This window comes from Falco peregrinus, chromosome 2 (assembly GCF_023634155.1).
Source record: "Falco peregrinus isolate bFalPer1 chromosome 2, bFalPer1.pri, whole genome shotgun sequence".
NCBI lineage: Eukaryota > Metazoa > Chordata > Aves > Falconiformes > Falconidae > Falco > Falco peregrinus.
Window position 1 is genome coordinate 75,892,361 of NC_073722.1, and position 19,093 is coordinate 75,911,453.

General features: G+C 52.9%; 2 protein-coding genes across 2 annotated transcripts in view; one reads left to right on the forward strand and one right to left on the reverse strand.

Annotated features, from left to right (window-relative positions):
* On the forward strand, positions 1-17,992 carry IGFBP7 (insulin like growth factor binding protein 7). Its single transcript, XM_055794831.1, is given in 6 exon segments — positions 1-512; positions 514-673; positions 13,185-13,294; positions 14,846-14,962; positions 16,057-16,183; positions 17,743-17,992. Coding segments are annotated over 6 exon segments (831 nt in total). The 5' UTR covers positions 1-215; the 3' UTR covers positions 17,763-17,992.
* Positions 17,938-19,093, reverse strand: part of POLR2B (RNA polymerase II subunit B) — a 21,667-nt gene continuing 20,511 nt past the window's right edge. Inside the window, exons 24-25 of the mRNA XM_055794830.1 lie at positions 18,818-19,013; positions 17,938-18,189 (exon numbers count right to left, since the gene is read on the reverse strand). Of these exons, the coding sequence (XP_055650805.1) occupies positions 18,100-18,189; positions 18,818-19,013 (286 nt within the window). The 3' untranslated portion in view covers positions 17,938-18,099. The remainder of the gene's footprint in view (positions 18,190-18,817; positions 19,014-19,093) is intronic.

Genomic DNA, 19,093 nt, shown 5'->3' on the forward strand with positions numbered 1-19,093 from the left:
GGCAGGGACGGGGGCACCGACGTGATGCCAGAGCTGCGGGGCAGCCGGGACGGCACCCCGAGGGCCGAGACCGCGCGAGGGCGGCGGCGCCCCGGTGCCGCCTCGGGGGCCGTGACCGCAGCCGTGACCGGGGCCGGGCCGGGGCCGGCGCCGCCGGGGAGGGGTTTCCCCCGCCGCGGCTTAAGTGGCTGCCGGGGGCGGATCGCCGTGCCGCCATGCCGCCCTCCGCGCTGCTGCTGCTGCCGCTGCTGCTGGCGGTGCCCGCCCCGGCGGCGGGGGGCTGCGGGCCCTGCGAGCCGGCGCGGTGCCCGGCGCTGCCGCCGCGGGGCTGCCCGCTGGGCCGGGTGCGGGACGCCTGCGGCTGCTGCTGGCAGTGCGGCCGCGGCGAGGGCGAGGCGTGCGGCGGCGGCGGCGCGGCGGGGGGACGCTGCGCCCCCGGCCTCGAGTGTGTGAAGAGCCGCCAGCGCCGCAAGGCCAAGGGCGGCCCGGCCCCGGGACCCCCCGCCGCCGCCGGTCCCCCCCGGCGTGTGCCTCTGCAAGAGCCGGTACCCGGTGTGCGGCAGCGACGGGCTCACCTACGGCAGCGGTTGCCAGCTCCGCGCCGCCAGCCTGCGCGCCCAGAGCCGCGGCGAGCCCGCCATCAGCCAGCGCAGCAAGGGCGCCTGCGAGCAAGGTGCGGGGCGGGGGCGGCAGCGGGAGCGGGGCCGGGAGCGGGGCCGGGAGCGGGAGCGGGAGCGGGGGCGGCGGCGGGAGCGCGGCCGGGCGCCCGCGGCAGGGAGCGGCCCGGGGGGCCGGGGTGGGTGGCGGGCGCTGCCGTCGGGGAGGGCGGGTGGATGTCCGGCTGCGCTGCCCTGGATTCACGGTGGGAAAGCTGGTGGCGGTACGCCTTGTTCTGTTGGGTCCCCTCGGGGCGCTTGTTTGCAAAGTCGGGTGGATTTCGAAACCACCGTAAAGGGCCTCGAGAGCCCCGGTCGGACGGTGCTGCCTCAACTTGGAGTGAGACTTTGGAGCAGCCCCAGAAATGCGGAGCAGCTTGGCCGCCCGCTCGCGGCTTCCCGCAGTGCTGGAACCACACTGCCCTGCTTTCCGTACTTGGCCCGCAGCTCGCGATTTGGGATGTTCCGACATGGGACAAAAGGGTTGAGCGATCCAGGGCAGGGTCGGGCAGAGGAAGGTTGCAGACAGTGAGAAAAGGAAGTTACTAAATGGATATGAACACCCCAGAAATTCGGAGCCAACATTTGCTGGCTTGCTTTGGTGCGAAGTGAAAACAGCAGTGACTTTCCAGCAAGCTGCGCAGAGAGGTTTGCGCTTGCAACGTTTCCAGCCAAGAGCTAGATTCTTCCCAAGCTTTAGCTTAGGGATGGTGCTCAAAGAAGAAATTGTTCTGCCACAGAGCCTTTGCTAGAAATTCAGGCTGCTTCAGGGAGTGGGTTTTGCCGGGACGTAGCGTGCAGCTATTTATGGAACGTCTCAAGGACAGTACTTGGCGCCAATGCCGTTTTGGTGGAGGAGTGTTTTCATAAACACAGTATGTGTAGGGTCACAGCCTCCACCTCCTCCTCTTTCTTCCCATAACCGAGGCCAAGCATGTCTTGCAAAAAAAGTTTCAGAAACTCCCCAGGAGAGCATGAAGGGCTAGGTAAGGATTGGGTTATGCACTTTGATGTTGCCCATTAAATGTCCTGTGTGGCTTTTCACAAACCTTGTGCAAAACATCAGGCTTATATATTAGCCAGGAACATTGTGGTACAGCGTTAACTCTTGGAGGGCAGGAGCTTCAGCCCTCAGGTTGATGTGGGATGAGACTGGAACGGCCTCTGTCTAGCATTTGGAGGAGCATTTCCTGGCCAGCAGACTCAAGAGACCGTTGCAGCAGTCCTAAAAATGCATGCAAAATTGTGGCAAAACAGGTGTTGGTACTTACAACCTACTGCCCCAAGCCTTGAGTGCACTTTCCCCCTCGGACCCTGGCTGCTGGCTGGGTCTGGTGGGGCTTTGACCCAGACTACAGAGACAGAGTTTGATGAGGTCAATGCAAACATAGCCGCTAGAGAGCATGGTGGGAAGCCACCGACCTGCCAGCCTCAAACAACAGCTCCCACAAGACTTTCTCCATCCTCTGGTCATCACAGCAGCAGCTTCTCTGAAGAGGGTCACAGTGTGGGACAGCCACTCCATGCACAAACTGCATCCGTTCCTTGGAGAAGATCCCTTGGGATGTGCAGCAGGACACCTTTGCAGGCTGTTACCTGTTGTTTGAGAACTTTGCTGAAGCATGTGGTGCTGAGCCACTGGTCAGATGTCCCCTCCTCTGTCGCTCTGGGGAGCTGCTCTTCTTTTGGCTCCTGCTACTGGCAGAGCTCTGACCCAGCAGCTCGCGGAAGGGAGCAGGAGGGACGTGGACTGCTGCTCAGCAGTGTTGCAACTCACTCTTCTGAGCCTTCCCTTGGCTGCGTGAGCCTCCCTGGTGCTGTGGACCTTCTGGTGATACGCAGAGCTCTGTGGTTCGCAGCTGCGGCAGGGGCTTAGCCCACACACGGGGCAGACATCTGGAAGTATTTCTGTAGCCTGGCAGTTAGGACTGTTGGGTGGGGAGAGGAGGGGAGTTGTAATCTCCACAGGGATTTTGGAACTATGGTAGGAGAGGACATCCACCCCATCAGCCCCCCAGGGCAGAGCCTCTTTCAATATCTCTCCAGACAGGAGGCAGCACTTTTCTGGGTTTCTAAAAGAACCTAGATGCTGTGGGGGTCAAAAAGTGGAAATTCTGGCTTTTGCCGTTTCCCCGCTGCAAATGGACATGATCTCCTTAAGGCACTGCCTAGGGTGGGATCCTGCACAGGGAGGCCACAAACAGGCAGGATCCTGCCTGCATCAGTCATTTGTGTGACAGCTTTTGCACAGGGGGAAATCCTTGGGGGATGGGGGACCTGGGCTGTCTGCTCAAGGCCAGTGGGCTCCGAGGTGTCTGCATGCAGGCACTGGATGATCAGGATGCATCCTTTGGGTCCAAGAGTGAGCAGCCTTTCAAGTCTGACAAGAGATTCAGAAAAACATGCTTCCAGCAGTGGTTCCTAACTGTGTTTGATTGCTCTTTTGTTGCTGTTGGGTTTTTTTTCCCCCAAATAGAGCTGGAGAGGGAGGGCTTTGTGTACATCCTGTTTGAAAACTGGTCCTCAGGAAGAGTAAATGCAGAGCTGTGGCTGCCATTGGCCTGTGCTGTCATCAGCAGGAAGGGTGGCAGCTGGAGATGAGATATCCAGGGGAAGAAGGGAACACATCTGGGAATGGTTTAATTGATAGATGCTCCTCTTCACGCAGCCTGGCATTACAGCATGCTGAGGGTGGCAGGACAGGAGACAGGGCAGGGACAGGTGCAAATGGGGCTAATGCTGCCAGGTTATCCTTTTCATGATTCCTGCCGCTGTTTGCTCAAATGTCACCTCCCAGACAAGGTGGGAATGAGACTTAACTGCAGCCACCTTCTCTTCTTGTGCCTTGAAGTACGTGCTTGAGACAGGGGTCGCCCACAAGCAGTTGAAAGACAGGCTCCTGTTCCTTGGTTAACTGAGGTTGCATTTCATACCTTCTTTCTCACCTTGTCTCCCTCTCTGTCCTGTATGTACCAGGTATTCAGAGGGTCCGAAGGATGTATACCTGCTGGGAGGGGCGGTCCTACCGACTTGCATAGGCAGCACCATGTGGGCATGAGTGAAGCCGCTGGAAAACAAAGCACTCGGCTACGTAAGGCTTAACATGCAAAATACTCCTTGAGACGCATGGTTTTCCACCGTATTTCGAGGGGGATGAAAGTTCATTAAAACTGTATTTGACAGAGCTGACCAAGTGCACGTCTAGTCGAGCTTTCCATATTCATGATGGTGCCTATCGCAGGTTTTCTGTGCAATGCTCGGCAGCTTTTGCTTGCTAAGAGATGCTGTCCATTGACTGGGAAAAACTTGGATGTTTCTTTGTTGTTAAATAGCAAAAGAAAGGAGCCAGTTCTCAGCCCTACATTATTTGCCTTGACCCTGTCCTTGGGATTCTCTTTCCACTGCTTGTTTCCCAGACATCTCGGGTCTGATGCCTGTGTTCTTTGTACAAAAATAGTGAAGCCATGCAGAAAAAGGTATTTCCATTGCAGCCAAAACTTCCTGCTGGAGGGCAAAGGAAGACACAGTTGAGAAGAGACTGGGAGGATGGAAATAACCCTTGCTATGCCTGCGCTTGGCAGATGCAGGGATCCAGCCCGTCCTTCCTGGAGTGGGTTGCACATGGACAGGACTGTTGGGAGCAGCTAGAAGAAGGCACCCTACTTGATTCCCAGCTCCTTGAGGCTGTCTGGCTGCTGGTGGTGCTGTGTTAGCAGAGCGTGGCCAAGCTGCCTGTGTTTGTTCTGGGGGAGTCAGAAGCGATGCTGTGGTGCTTCCTCCTGGCTGGGCTTGTCCTGTGCCCTCACGCTTGCGCTCACAGCTGGCTCAGGGTTTGCCCTGCTCCCTGCCAGGGAGCCACTGCCTGCATCCTGTCTCTACCCTTGCGCCCCAGCAGCCTCTTTTTAGCTAATCCTGGTGCTGAGGCCATGCAGGAGGTGGATGCTGTGAAGTTTTCCAGCTGCTTTCCCGCACTTTGCACTCTGCTTATGGATACGCACAGCTCCGCTCAGGTCTGCTGCCAGCTCTTGCAGGCAGGGCAGGCCCAGGCACGAAGCAGAAGCCCGCTGGTGAGGCAGGGACGAGCGGTCAGGGGTGCCACCTCCAGTGGCCTCCTTGGCAGGAGGGGAGGCTGCTGCGACATCTGGGGAGCTGCCCTCTGCCACCGCTCTCTCCTGCCTGGGCACAGATGTTTGGAAGAGCCTCTTATGGAGTTGGTGGCTTCGGTGATTTAGGCTGAAATTAGTTTTGCAGTGCCCTCACTGAGGCTGTTTACGGCCAGCTAGGACCTGGGGTGGGAGGACCATGGTGCCCACTGTCATGCAGAGCCAGCTGGCATGAAGAGTTAGGGCTGCATGGCTCAGCTCAAGCCAGGCAGAAAAACAGCTTCAAAGCACCAACCCCCATCGAAAAGCTAGCAGGGTTTTCGGCACGATGATCTCTCTGAGCTGAAAAATACCAGGCACAGACTTGTTGCCTAACCAGTGCAAGAAGGGAAAATACCCCTGAGTATCTGTTATCATTAGCTACCAGCCAAAACGTGCTTCAAGGGACATGTCGTGGCTGCTGGAAATATTGTTGAACTTGCCTCATTATGGTTTGAAGTCCCTGATACCTGTTCCAGCAGGGTTTGGGTCTCCAGATTGTTTGCCGTTGAGTCAAGGCTTCTATATGTTACGCTCACTTCTCTTTTGGTGGAAGCCAAGTGCCTGTGCTTGCCCCAGTGCAGCGTACCCCAGAGCAGTGCTCGGCAGACACCGGAGAGCAGCGTTTCACTCTCCAGGGAACTGGTACCTGCCTCTCCTTGGTACCTACCTACAAGGACCTCCCCGAGGAAGAAACTTGGCGTCTCTGTGGGCGAAGGTAGATTTGCCGGCTCACCAAGCAGCCTGCTTTATTCCTGTTGATCTGAACGTGGCTTGAATGTCTGTGGCTCCGTTAAAGTCTTTTCCCAGCATTGGGAACGTGCAGGGGTTTGCCCTGTGGTGGTGAGGGCTCAGCACCTTACAGGATCCAGCCCACAGGCTGCATAGCTTATGAACAGCAGGACCAGGAGAGATTCTTTTAAAGCAGACTGTAACCAGCGCTAAACTTGCCTAAATCTCTCTTTCACCAGCAGAAAGATCCCAGTCACCGAGCTGAGCTGAACCCCCAGAGGGGTATCGTTTTGGCTTGCTAGAAGCCCAGACAGCGTCTCTCCTAGAAGGGGTTTTTTGCTAAGGTACCACCCGCCAGCTCTGGGGCTCGGGAAGGTGGGTGCAAGGTCTCTGGGCTGTCTGCAGGGCTTAAAGATGGGCTGATGGATGTAGGATCATGGCTGCCAGGCTCCCATGGAGACTGATGGCCCCAGGGGCAAGTACGCTCCCCCAAAATTCCTGCCACTTGACCCCAGCAGTGGTTTTGCTTTGCTGGTGCCTCAGTGTCCTACGAAGCTACATCTGCACTGCAAACAAAGGGTTCCCATAGGTCAATTTTAAAACAAGAAACATAAATCACATCTGTTGGCTCCTTCCATGCACATTCAGCTGTTGAGGCTTTGCCAGAAATATTTTAGTTTTGAGGGTGGTTTGGTGTTTGATTTTTGTTGGTTTTCTTAATCCAGTGCCAGAGTAGAGCAGAAACAGGGGTTTGGGGGAAAACCTTCTGGGAGATGGCAGACGGCTGTTATTACTGACGTTGGCTCACCTCCTCCTGATACAGCTAGCTGTTTTAGACACCAGAGAGCACAGTTCATATCCAATCACATATTTCAAGAAACTTCTGAATTTGTGCTTTTTAGTTCACAAATTACTTCGATTGCTTTAGTTCTTTCCTCCCATTTTTCCTCTCCTGGATTTTAAGGCACGTAATATCCCCATTTTATGAGTGCTTCCTTCTTTGCTGGTGAAAGAGAGATTTGGAGACATTTTTGCGAAGTCATCTGTGGTTGGAAATGAACTGAAATCTCTAGTTTTCCTGGGAAGCTGGTTGGGGTTTCTGCATCAGCTGGGAGTGGGGGGCATGCAGCAGTGGCCTGCCACTTGCTTTCTCTCACGAGAAAGGAAGGCGTTGCATTTGCAGGTAGATCTTGGCAGCATTTTTGTGCTGCGTCCAGAGAGTCTGTGGCAGAGCAGAGCTGTGCAGGTGTGTGGTAAGGTTACACCTTTTGTTTTGTACCACGGCCTCTTTGCAGGTGGAGCATGGTGTGGGAATATGACATTTTTCAGCATGGTGCTTCCTTTCCCAGCACACAGTGCATTGAGATTTTGAGACAGAGTTTCTAGGGCTGAAGCTTTATGCTGATATTTTTTAAATTAATCTGTAACTTTGGGGTTTTCCACTGTTGTAGGGTAGGCCATAAAATCTGCCTTAGAATGCTTTTAATTATTTGAAAAGTTCTTGGTTCATTGGAGCTTGAGTTTTTATGGTTGCTATGCTAAAATCTCATTAGCAAAGCTGTTTAATATATTACTTGGCAGCTCAGAGCCTTGGCGAGCACCAGTATGCTGAGCACTACGCAAATACCTCCACTGCCCGAGAGGATCCTATATTTCACCTGTGTCTTCATGCTCAATCATCACAGCATAGGCAAAATCACTAGGAAGGAATGATTACAGATCAGCAAATTCCTCCCTGTGTTTGTTTTTTCTGTTGCTGCAAAGGCATGCTGTGTTTAAAAAAAAAAAAAAAAGTGTTTAATCCTTTGTTGGGCTGAGGTTGATTGAGGTTCATATTAAACAGGAGATTACCACCTAACAAGTCTAATCAGGTCGGACTTTTGAAAGCCTTGCTTGCTTTTCCCTGCATAAATGCTGGCATGCCTTGTTTCCATGTCTCCTACCATAAGCTTTTCACATTTTTTCCAGGCTTTAGCTCCTGGTCATCCTTGTGCCATAATGACAGTTTTCTTCTCAGTTGAGGTCACACGAAGAGAAGAGGGGAGGTGGCAGCCGGGAGGAGGGAAGTTTCTTGATAGAGCTTGTCTGGGAGGTCTGGGACAAAAAAATCCAGAGGTGCATCCGGATGTGGCTGGGAAGCAGCAAACGTGTTTGCAGAAAGCTACTGCCTGTTGGACCCTGGGAACAGCATACTTCAGCAAACGGGAGGGAAGGTGGCAAACAGGGTAGGACAGGGGGAAGAGGCAAGAGAGAGGTTAGTCTGTGGCAGCCCGCTGGGAAGGGCAGTGTTGTCTCTGCTCAGAGGGCTTGCCCTTTCCCCATTTGGCTGCTTCCAGGGGCAAGTGTGGCTATAAGCTTGCAGTTGAGCTTCAGAGCAGCCTCAGCCATGTTGGCCTTCCCATTGCCCCCGCTCGGAGATGCAGGTTGAGGATGCTGCACGAGGATGCAGTGCTGGGGGCAGCGCAGACCCATCCGGCATGCTGGGTAGGGGAGAAGGGGCTTGGGGTGTTGTTCTTTGCAGGGCCATACCATTCTCCGTCCCACCTACGCATAAACCCTGTGGAGGACTGGTAAGTATTCATAGAAAGGTCACGCACAAGGTCTCCGAAGGCAGCGTTCCCGAACCATGGTGAAACAGCAGAGCTGGGATTTCCAGCGGTATTGGTCTGCTCCACGGTGAGCCTGGTGGAGTGGGAAGCAGGAGGAGATCCATGGCAGATAGATGATGGCCCAGGGCCCTACCTCACGCTGACTCGGTCTCAAGCCTCCAGGGCTTGGGGAAGATCTGTGTTCATGTTCGCAGCCTTCCCTGGGTCACTGGGTTGCTGAAGTCTGCGGGGGACCGTCTGAGCAGGTCTTACCATCCAGCATCACCTTTGGTCGAGATGTCTTGGAACTTCCTTCTGAAACTCCTTAGTCTCTTCAAGGCCAAGTTACAGGAGGAGGAGCAATGCCTTCAGAAAGAGGTGAAGAAGGAAAAAAAGCAGCAGGCAGCTTTGGGAATGGGGGAAAAACCACATGCATTTCCCATCCGCTGCTGCCTCTTGCAGAGGGACCTGGGGAGGGAGCGGCTGAGGTCGTGCCAGCTAGAATGAGTAGACGCTGCTTACGGAAGGTTTCCCCTTCTCCTTATAAAGTTATTTTGAAGGGAAAATACTTTCCCAGCAACTCAGGGGACTGGAGTGGGTCTATTTTCAGACTTGCCAGAGCTTGTGGGTGTGAACAATGTCTAGCTTTTGCTTCGATTTGCCGTCTGATGGGAAGTGTTCCCAGTCTGTGTTTCACCCGGGGCTGTGGCATGGCTGCGGAGTGCTCAGGAGGGCTGGTGGGAACCGAGCTGGCACCCACGCGAGCTTCACCGTGACGGACACAGCTTCATACGTTTGTGGTTGGGACTTCCCATGTGCGCCTCAGCACCAGGGCATACACCACAGTACTTAACGTCAAGCTTATTTTTGCCTTTAGTGACATACCTGTAGCCCCTTTTTAGCAGAAAAGTTATTGCTCTGCTTGCTGGAGTGTGATTTATTTGTGTGTATGTGGACATCAAAGGAAGGTCAGTGAGGAACCCTGAGCTGTGATAGACCGTCCAGGGGCAGGTGAGGGGCTGGGAGAGGCCAGATCTCTGCCAGCTGTGGCTGAGCAGAGGAAGAGGTGCCTGGCGTGGCAGGGGTGTCAGGAGCAGATGCCAAATGATAGCCTCATCGCTGAGGAAGTCACAGGCTCTGCAGCTTGCTGCTGCAGCAGAAAAACGACTACATGGGCAGCAACGGGAACTCCTCTCCGGATGCTGCGTTTGACATAACGCAGGCTGTCAGCTCCCTGTCATCTGCAGGAAAAACAGTCCCTGTGCTTTCAGGCTCCTGTCCCGAGGTGAATGAGCTCGCTGGCTCCGTATATAACCCCCTTCCAGGGCCAGGGAGGGCCGTTTGTCTTAACGAACAATGGGGCAGAGCAGGGAGGAAATGCCTGAAGTGCCTGCAGAGAGCAGCTCATCTCCATCAACACGTCCTCTTGGCCAGGGAGCTCCTCCACAGTCGGGGCAAGCAGCCTGTACATCATCCCCAGTGCCCCGGGCTCGGTCCTGGTGGGGAGCGGAGACCACTCTGCCACATTGATGGTGGTGACCATTTTTGTCAGCAGGTGCAACCCACAAGTCCCCAGCCTGAAGGAAGCAGGCGGAAAAACGTCCCGGGCAGTGCTGCAAGTAGAGCAGCAAGGTCTCTAAGATACAGGCTGCGGGGCCAGGGGACCCCTCGCTGGAAGGAATCAAGTCATCTGCTCTGTACAAGGTGGGCTTGTTTCCAGTCCAGCTGAGCGCATGGTGGCCTTGCTGCCTTCACAAGGACCCCCAAAGCAAGAGGGGTGACTTGCAGGAAGGGATGTCCCTGCATCCGCTGAAGTCCTTGCAAGGCTCAAGCATCCCCTGCCTGCCCCGTTGTGGCAGGTTGCCGTGTCCCGTGTCCGTCTCTGGCTTCTTTGGGGGAACTGTGGGAGAGAACGTGAGCGGGACCCATGCAGGCAGTAAAGCAGGGTGGCTGCCATGCATCTGGGTGTGGGCTCACAGTGGTGGGAATCTAGCTGCTGCTGTGGCCTGTCGTGATTTTGTTTTAAATCTGCTGACTTCTTGGCCTTTCTCATTTATTTTTAGTGGAGGAAGAGGCTCAGCTCTAGGGTTTTGGCTGGCTGGATGTAAATCAACTATCCCGAGAGACCGCACTGACTCTTCCCATGACACTTGCATCTCTCGGGATGTGTATTCCCTCCCAGCCCAGGCACAGAAGCCGAGGCCTGTGGATGCTCCCAGTTGATGTTGCAGCCAAAGGCAGAGTCTTATGTTCCCGTTCCCGGTTCGATCAGGATGTACATCCTGCGCTGGCGTTCTGGGCTGCCTCTAATAGCCGGGCTCTTGCTGTGCTGAGCCAGCTGCAGCTTTGCTGCAGAGCTGTGCAGGCCAGTCCCCTTTCCAGGGGAGGTTTCTCCTCACCCAGGAGGTGGGTAGAAAAATCTCTCTTTTTCCCTGCCAGCAGTTTCTCGTGATGTGACCTGCTCCTGGCAGGGCAGGCGGACATCCGTGGGCAGAGGGTGTCTGGGTCCTTGATGCAGGGGAAAACTGAGCGGCAGCTAAGGCGACACCTCGGCAGTGGATTTGGCGGTGTGTTGGATGCTAGCAGTTCCCAGCCAGGAAGGAATTGAGCCAGATCCTAGAAAAGCATAATGGTGCCTTAACATCCACCTGGCTTTAACTTGAGAATCAGGATATTTCCTTGTCTGTGGTGGGAGATGGTGGTCATTTGGGGGCAGCTGTGTTTCTACTGCTTCATGGAGAGCCCCAGCAACTGGTGGTAAAGAGGACGGTGTCACACAGGGGCAGACCCCAGGCTGTGCCCTAGGAAAGGCACCTTGCGTGTGGGAGGTTCTGCATGGCTCGGAGCAGGAGGCGGCAGCAGCAGCAGCAGGAGTCTGTGCCAAGGGCACATCTGCTGAAGGTCCTTGCAGAGCATGGTGTAAGCTAAGAAGCCTGGGGACATCCAGGTCCCACCCCAGAGCTGCTGAGTGCCCTGTTGTCCCTATTGTTCAAGGGACACCAGAAAAAGAACAGGAGGGCTGTGCAGGAAACGGCTGCCCTGGGGAAGGGGAGCAGAGTGTGTGACCTGAGGTGGCCCTGTCGTGGCTGGCAGTGCCCTGCCTGGGCTGGCCACAGCCCTGCTGCTCACAGGTGCCAGGCGGTGTTTCGGGCAGGGGTGCACTGGGGGTGCCAGCCCCAGGGGTCACCCCACCGTACTGTGCTATGGTTGTACCCAGGGGAGCAGCCTCCAGCGGGGTGTTGCAGAGAGTGCAGAGCTGGGCACCGTCCAGAGGCACGGATCTGCTCTGGGCCATCCAGAGCAAGGATAACTGCAGCACCCTTCCAGATGGGAAAGGGTGCTGTGGCTCTGACACATCCCTCTTCTGGCCAGTGCACAGGAATCAATTCATGCAGCAGCAGAACCAACAACAGGGCAAGAGAGGTAATGAAATGCTGATTAAATTATTTTTTCAGCTGAGAGACTCAGTTCAGTGCAGATGAGGAGCACCTGGGTTGTGATGTCTGCCAGGAAACCAGCCCATACGGATCATTAGGTGTGGGTTTAACCATCGCCCAGGGCTACACATAAGATTTTCCTGCTTCTACACAGCTACCTCCTATTAAAACCAGGACTGGGATACCTCTCTAATGGAGAATTCGGATTGCAGTCACCTGTGGTCTTTTAGCAGCTTCCCACCATCAGGCTGTGTACACTCATTTCTGGACAGGAAAGTCTCAGAAGACCAAATACTTCTCAGGGATTATACCAGCTGCTCAGGAGTGGGGAGCCACCACAGCATCCCCTGGCTGATGATACTGGTGTGGATCTGCCCTTGGATCCCAAGGAGGTAAAAAGATACCAGCTTTCTGCTGGAAGACGTTGGTGCAGTGGGATGCACCTGAACCCTGCTCCCCAGTGCCTGCGAGAGGGCTGCAGGGCCGGGTGTGCATGCAGGGCTGAGGTCAGTGCATGCTTAGGACCCGAGAAAGAGCATCAGGACCCAAATCTGCCCCTCTTTTATGGAGCTGGGAATGCGCCATGGTCTATGAGCCAGCATACCCAGGGGCTTCAGTCAGGCTGGCTCTGGAGCACATGTTCACATAGGAAATGCCTTCTCCTTGTGGAGCCTAATGGGAGCTTCAGTTTCCTGTAACTGCCTGCATCTTCACAGCAGAAGGAGAAAAGCTGCTGTGTTCTTCAAGCTGTCAATAAGTGGAAATAAACACTATGTGCTCCTTTGGTCTGCACTTCCTATTGTGGGGAATTAATAGCCACGTTTTGCAAAACAGCCCCACTAAAGAGGGACTGAACAGAAAAGGCCATTCTTCCCTTCCTGGGATATGGGTCACGTCTCCAACATTTCCCAGCCCGAGGGGTAAACATCCCCAGACAGATCTGCAAAACAGTTCTGTTCCCATCTGGCTTTGGAAACAACTCCCTGTTTAACCAGGGATTGGAAACCCGTGGGGAAAAACGGAGCCCTGCATTCACCTGGTCGTTTCCCAGATCCCCCCCAGGGAGAGCTCCGCCACCCTCCAGCCAGCCTCCTTCGGCTGGGTACTGCACACAGGAGCAGCGTAACACTGATTTCTGCTAGCCAGCTGCCACAGGCTTCGCTGCATGTTAAAATAATGCTGGGAAGAAGGATGCTGCGAAGCTGGGGATCCCAGTCTCCTGTGGGGGTCCTTTCTTCCATGCCAGCTGAGTGTCACCTTGCACTTGGTTGGCTGCACGGTGAGCAGAGGCAGCCGTCGGTAAAGTCCTGCTCAGCCCCTGAGATAACAAACACTGTCTTACCTCTGACCTCAGGCTTGCAAGTAGGTGGACTGAGCACCTGAACTGCTCAGCACCTGAGCTTCCATCTGGGGCAAGCGCCCATCAGCCTCAACAGCTGAAGGTCGGACACACGTGTAGCTTTGGGAAGTGCTGTGATGTGGGATCAGTCCAGCAAGCTTTGCTCCAGGCAGGGACCCCTCCACCTCATCTTCAAAACACATCAGACTTGACTGGCCCCACTTAAAAGGCTAGCAAGGAGACAGGCTTGCAGTCACCCAGTCCTTAAAAGAATTTCTCTCTTTTTGCAGGACCCTCCATTGTGACCCCTCCTAAGGACATCTGGAATGTGACAGGAGCACAGATCTACCTGAGCTGTGAAGTCATGGGCATCCCAACCCCTGTCCTCATCTGGAACAAGGTAAGGGCCCTACTAGGAGCTCTTAGAGCACAGCAAACCTGAGGCAGCTGAAACTGCCTGGTGAGCATAAAATAAAAATGAGCCGTAGCAGATCCCTCCTTAGACACAGACATCCGATGAGTTCTCTCATCTGTGCAGATCTGTCCGCCCCCAAACATCTGGCTTTGCTTAGTCTTCAGGCTTTGCTTTTCCTAAACTCTTGTTGATCCCGAGGCAGAGCAGGACTTGTGTTTCTCTTGGTAGCGCCTGGTATTCAGAGCACGCGGGGAATGTCCCTTGACCTGCTGTCACCCCGCGGGCGGCAGTGACTCCGAGGTGGCTGGACACGGCTCACCCATGTCAGAACAGGAACGGCATGGGGCAGTTACCTCCAGCAGCACACCGATGTCGGCAGCATGCTGGTAACACCTGGCTTGGGGCAGGGGGGACCCTTGCTGAGGGGCTGAGAGCCACTGCATGGCACCTGTAGCCTCCTCAAATGCCACAGGTTTGTGGACACTTGGGAGGGGTCTTACAATAAAGCTGAAACAATACTAGCTTAAGAATACTACAGAGAAGAAAAAAAAAAAATAGATTGGCCCAAAGATTGCTGTGCTCTGAGGCAGCAAACTTTATTCCTAGGGGTCCCAGGGCAGACTGTTGGGTGAGCACACAACGTAGGCACGTTGACTCAGGCAGGATTTTCTGCTTGTTTACAAGCAGATGTTGTATTTACATTGACTGTCAGCACTCTCTGCCTTTTGTGCCTCTTCCTCATGGCCGAGAGATGCTCGACCTGGTGATAACGAGGGCTGCATACCGCTTAGCCCATGCTGGATATCCATGCTCTGGGCTCAGATATGCAGCACTGGGGTAACTGCACTGCTGCTGTCCCATCGACGCTGAGCCCAGCAGGAGGGGTGGCCTGGTTTGCTGCAGCAGAAACCTACAGGGCTGCTGTGGCCTGTTGGTCACGCAGGGAGAGCCCATTCCAGCAGCGACATGCAGACACTCAGTTCTTTGCTACTGTCACGCTAAACAGCCTGATCATCAGGGAAGTTGCAGGGGAGCCTCTCCAAACAAGGACATCAGTCATCTCCTGCTGTCCTCGCAGTCCTGAGCCAGAAGGCAGCTCCTCCAGCCTGCTGCACTGGATTGAGGTATGGCTACCAGCAGCTGCAGGCAGCCAAATCCTCCTTCAGCACAGGCACCGCTTCCCGGCTAAGCACAGCCTTGGGAACAAGCACGAGTTCTGTCAGACCCAGTCAGTGCAGGGCACGTTCGCACGCCCCACTGCCCCGCACCATCCACGCCAGAAGGCTGTGCTGCTCTGTCCGTTCCGTCCGAGGCCAGGGAAATGCAGCCTCAGTGCAGATGCTGAGGCACTTGGGGTGCTGGGGCTGCAGCACACGGAGGCCAAGAAGAAATGCTGGCACTAGAAAAAACACTGCTACTGCCCGAAACACACTGATGTGAAACTAGCATTGGTCTTGTCTGTGTGCAGGTATGGTCCCACCAGTTCTAGCGTAAATTAGCCCCAAAATTCTTACCCCTTCCTGCCCTTCTTTTTAGATAATTCGGGGACAGTATGGTGTCCAGAGGATGGAGCTTCTGCCTGGGGACCGGGAAAACTTGGCTATCCAGACCCGAGGCGGCCCTGAGAAACACGAAGTGACTGGCTGGGTGCTCGTAAGTACTTGCTGTATGCATAGAGCTGCACAAACAGTAGGACAGTTTGCAAACAGGTCATGAACAAAGAACTGTACAGAAGACACATGGCAATGGACAGGGCATTTAGAGGAAAACAACCGGTGTGAATTAGGCATGAAGGGTAAGGCGTGAAGACTGCTGGCTCTAGCCTTATCCATTGCAGTTTTTCACCTCCATCTAGCATGCAGAAGCAGGCGTTCTGTGATCAGGGAAGGCTAGCCTTAAATAAAAAAAATCTCCTTTCTGTATGTCATTACTTTCCTGCTGCCATTTGTGGGAAAGACACTTGCCCTGTCTAGGAAGGAATCAGTACAGATGCAAGGCATCCCTAAGAGCCACCCACAGCTGAGGAGCCCTTGTAGATCTGGCACAACTGGCCTTTCCTCTGCAAAGCACATCACCTGCCTCAGACTAGCACAGCACAGAAGCCATCAGCTCTCACTCAACAGACCCCGGAGCTACAATCGTACCTGCAGGCTAACCGGTGATTGCCACACATCAGAGGGAGCTGCTGTGCATCCCAGTAAGGGAATTGCAAGATGGTTCCCAGCGGCAGAGAAGCTGGCAGCAGGGGAGCACAGCTTAGGGTGTGTTTGCAAGAGCAGAGGTAGAAACAAGGGGAGAGAAGGAAGGGTCTGAGCCAGTGATTTTGCTGAACTGACTGACTGGATTGAGCGTATTGTAGGAAGGCCTTTTCTTCCTCTCTCCCTGCCCTTACCAAGCACGCAGTGCTCCGACATCTCCAAACTAGGGAAGCAACAGAAGACAAGGAGGGAGTGTTACAGCACATGGAGCCTGGCCCAGCAGCAAAGAAAGCTGGGCCGATCCACGGGAGTGGGTGCTTGTCCCAAACCCCGCTGGAGAGAGCCACTGCAATCCCCACCAGACTGTTGAGGACAAGCAGAAGAAATACCACGGGGTTCCTAAGGGTTAACCTGCTACTTCATGCACTCTGGTCATCTCGTTATGTCTCCAGCAATTGACAGGTTACAGAAGATATCTTAAAACAGAATCAGCTTTACCTATGCACAGGATACTTACTGCGCGATGGGGGGTGTGTGTTTCTTCCCTAGATATCTCCTCTGAGCAAAGAGGATGCTGGAGAATATGAGTGTCATGCATCAAATGCCAAAGGAGAGGCAACAGCTTCTGCAAAAATCCATGTTGTGGAAGCTCTGCATGAAATAGCCCTGGCCAAAGGTAGGTAGCGTGGCTGAACACTCAGCAGCTCTGTCCCCTAACAATTTGCTCAGTTATTTCATACTGAAGGACCACCTCCCTTTAATGCCTTTTGCGGGGGGGGGGGAAGGCACACTAGAAATACCAGTCTAACATGCAGTTTTTACAGGGTTTGACAAAACATTTCCAGTAAATCTCAGCTGCTACAGTTCTCAAGGGATCGTTAAATAACCCCCCAACTGCTGTAAAGTACTGGAGATAAAGATACCAAATTAAAAACACCTTTTGGGGTTCTTACAAAATGACTTTCAGTGTTTTTCCAGACCTAAATTTATCTTTTTAGTGCTTTCTGGACACTTCCAAACCTGCCCATCTTTCCTGGGAGCGCTGGTGACACAACCAGCCCCAAGACAGAGGGGGAACTTCAAGCACTTAAAATTCCTGCCACATCCCTGCACTTTCTTATTCTTCCTCATCCTAGAAACATCCCAGTCCCTGCCATTCTCTCTCCATGCTGCGGTGTCAAACCGGGGAGGGTATAGATACGCCACAGCAGGCCTCCAGGCAAGACCTGAAGCCTTTACCCTGCAGCCAGTTTTCAAACCCAGGTCCTCTGTACCAGGCTGTGTGCAAAGCTGATGGCAAACCACCCACCCTGATTCCAGCTGCAAAGAGGATGGCTTAGTGCCACAGCCATGTGTGCTTCAGAATAAATGCAGAGAGCTGGAACAGTGACTGTGACCATGCTAGAGGCAGAGGCACTGGAAAGAAAGCATCCAGCTAAAGAATACTGTGTTGTCCAAATTCACTTTCAGGATATAATCCTTAGCTTTAATCCCAGTAACTTTATCCAAACTATATAGTCTTGATTTTCTGTATCCTTATATCCCTGAGTAGCTGCACAACTTCCTTTAGGAGAATATTAATGGCACCTGGCATTGAAATAAAAGTAGATTAATCCCAGTATCCCTTACGTGTAGGAACTTTGCTAAAGGTTTTTAGCTAGTCTCTTAATCCCTTTTCAAACATCTTATTTATGGATGTGAATGAAATGGAGTTTTACTGAGTTGTGCCTCATATGAGTAGCGTTACTTACACCCCAGAATAGAAGGTGTTTGTTCACCTTCTCGCAGCAGCTCTACGCAGTACTGCAGTCTCACAGCGTATTGCCTCGTGGTTTATTCCTTGTATGCACACCGCATGTTACAGCTGTTTCTTTTCAGCTGTAGGAGAGCTCTCAAGTAAGCATGCTGTAGCTAAACAATAAACTGGCAGTCCACAATACCTTAAAGGAAAGTGATAACATTAATTGAACAAACTGTCAAGACATCACAGCTACACACTACAGGGATTAGGGAGTCTGTGTCCCATGTCCAGGTGATCTCAGCCCAGAAAAATGCCATCTGTTACCATCCCCCTGCTGCTGTAGTCCTGCGGTAGGGAAGGAAGGAAGGAAAGACGGGGTCAGGACCACATTGTCAGCTAAGACATCAGAAAACCTGTGCACTGTGCTACGGCCCAAGTTGTGATATTGCCCCTTGGAACCGTACAGAGCATAATATGTTTTTGTTTTTCCACAGATGATGGTGCAGAGCTGTGATGTGGTGTGATGTGAGGACTTTCACTTACACACAGTTTCAGATTAGTATTTTGGAAAGCTGCAACCTCTGGCTTTTTCTGGCTCACTAATCATTGCCTCTTAAGTTCCTTATTCTTTGATTACCAATTTGCTTGCATACTTCTTTCACAGATACACAAATAAAGAAATTCACAAGTCTGATTACAAATTTTAATTCTATTTACAGGAAATAAACGTACTCTTGAACAGCACACAGCAGATGAGTAAAACTATTTGAAACGCAACCTACACAAAATGAAACAAAACCTGAGCACTTTAAAAAAACCAAAAAGATGAGAGCAGAGAGCCCTTTTAAAGGCTAAACGCTCATCATACGAGGTGCAATACTCATAGACATCAGTTCTTGGAAGAGGAGCTTGCAGGCATAGGGCATTCGAACCAAAGATATCTGAAAAGAGATTTCAAAAGGCTTGTGATAAGCACCCCAAAATCATCAACTTCCACCACCCTCTACACAAATCACTTGGCAAGTTTTTGGCTCAAAAGTGAATCTGAAATTACCCATGAAAACACTTAACAGGAGTTACTCACAGACAGTAACAAAGCAAGAGGAAAGCTAGAGACTGTCTGTAGAAGCTACAGAGCAGCTAGCCAGAACACATTTCTAATGAAAAACCTGCAGCCAAGGGAGCTGATCTTAAACAAGAGCCATTGAACAAGGGAACATGCGCATAACAAAGTGTGCCCGATGTGCAGTAGATGCAGTTAAGATTTCCAGCACACATCTCTTCAGTAACCCCAATGCCACTGTTAAGAGTCGCTAAAGTCCCTAGCAGGACAAGCCTGTTTAAGGCAACTATTTTTATCTCTGATGCCACTCTCCCCTGACATAGTTCTGTAACCAAGGTCTGTACACACTACAGAGCACTTTTTTTTTTTTAAAAAAAAAAAAAAGTGCAACACAAAAGACGTCCCATGGGGACCCAGCTCTGCAAGCATAAATATCTTAATGGGGGCAGTCACAAGGGCAATGGCTCTGAATTCCCATGATTCTGGCTTAAAAAGACCACACGTACCTGAGTCTTATTACGACATCCCCGGCACTCATAGGTATGAGTCCTTGTGTTTGCAATCGCCATGATCCCACAGAGGTTACAGACATGGACTTGGTATGGGTCTGAAGCTTCAAACAATCTTTCTCTCAAGAACTGGGCTGCTCCATGGGCAATCTGGCAATCTCGTTCCATTTCTCCAAAACGAAGGCCACCATCACTGAAAAAAAAAGAGGAAAAAAAAGCCTCAACTTTTGAGTTCATTGGCAAAATACGTCAGTTCTTAGTGGTGGAACAAGT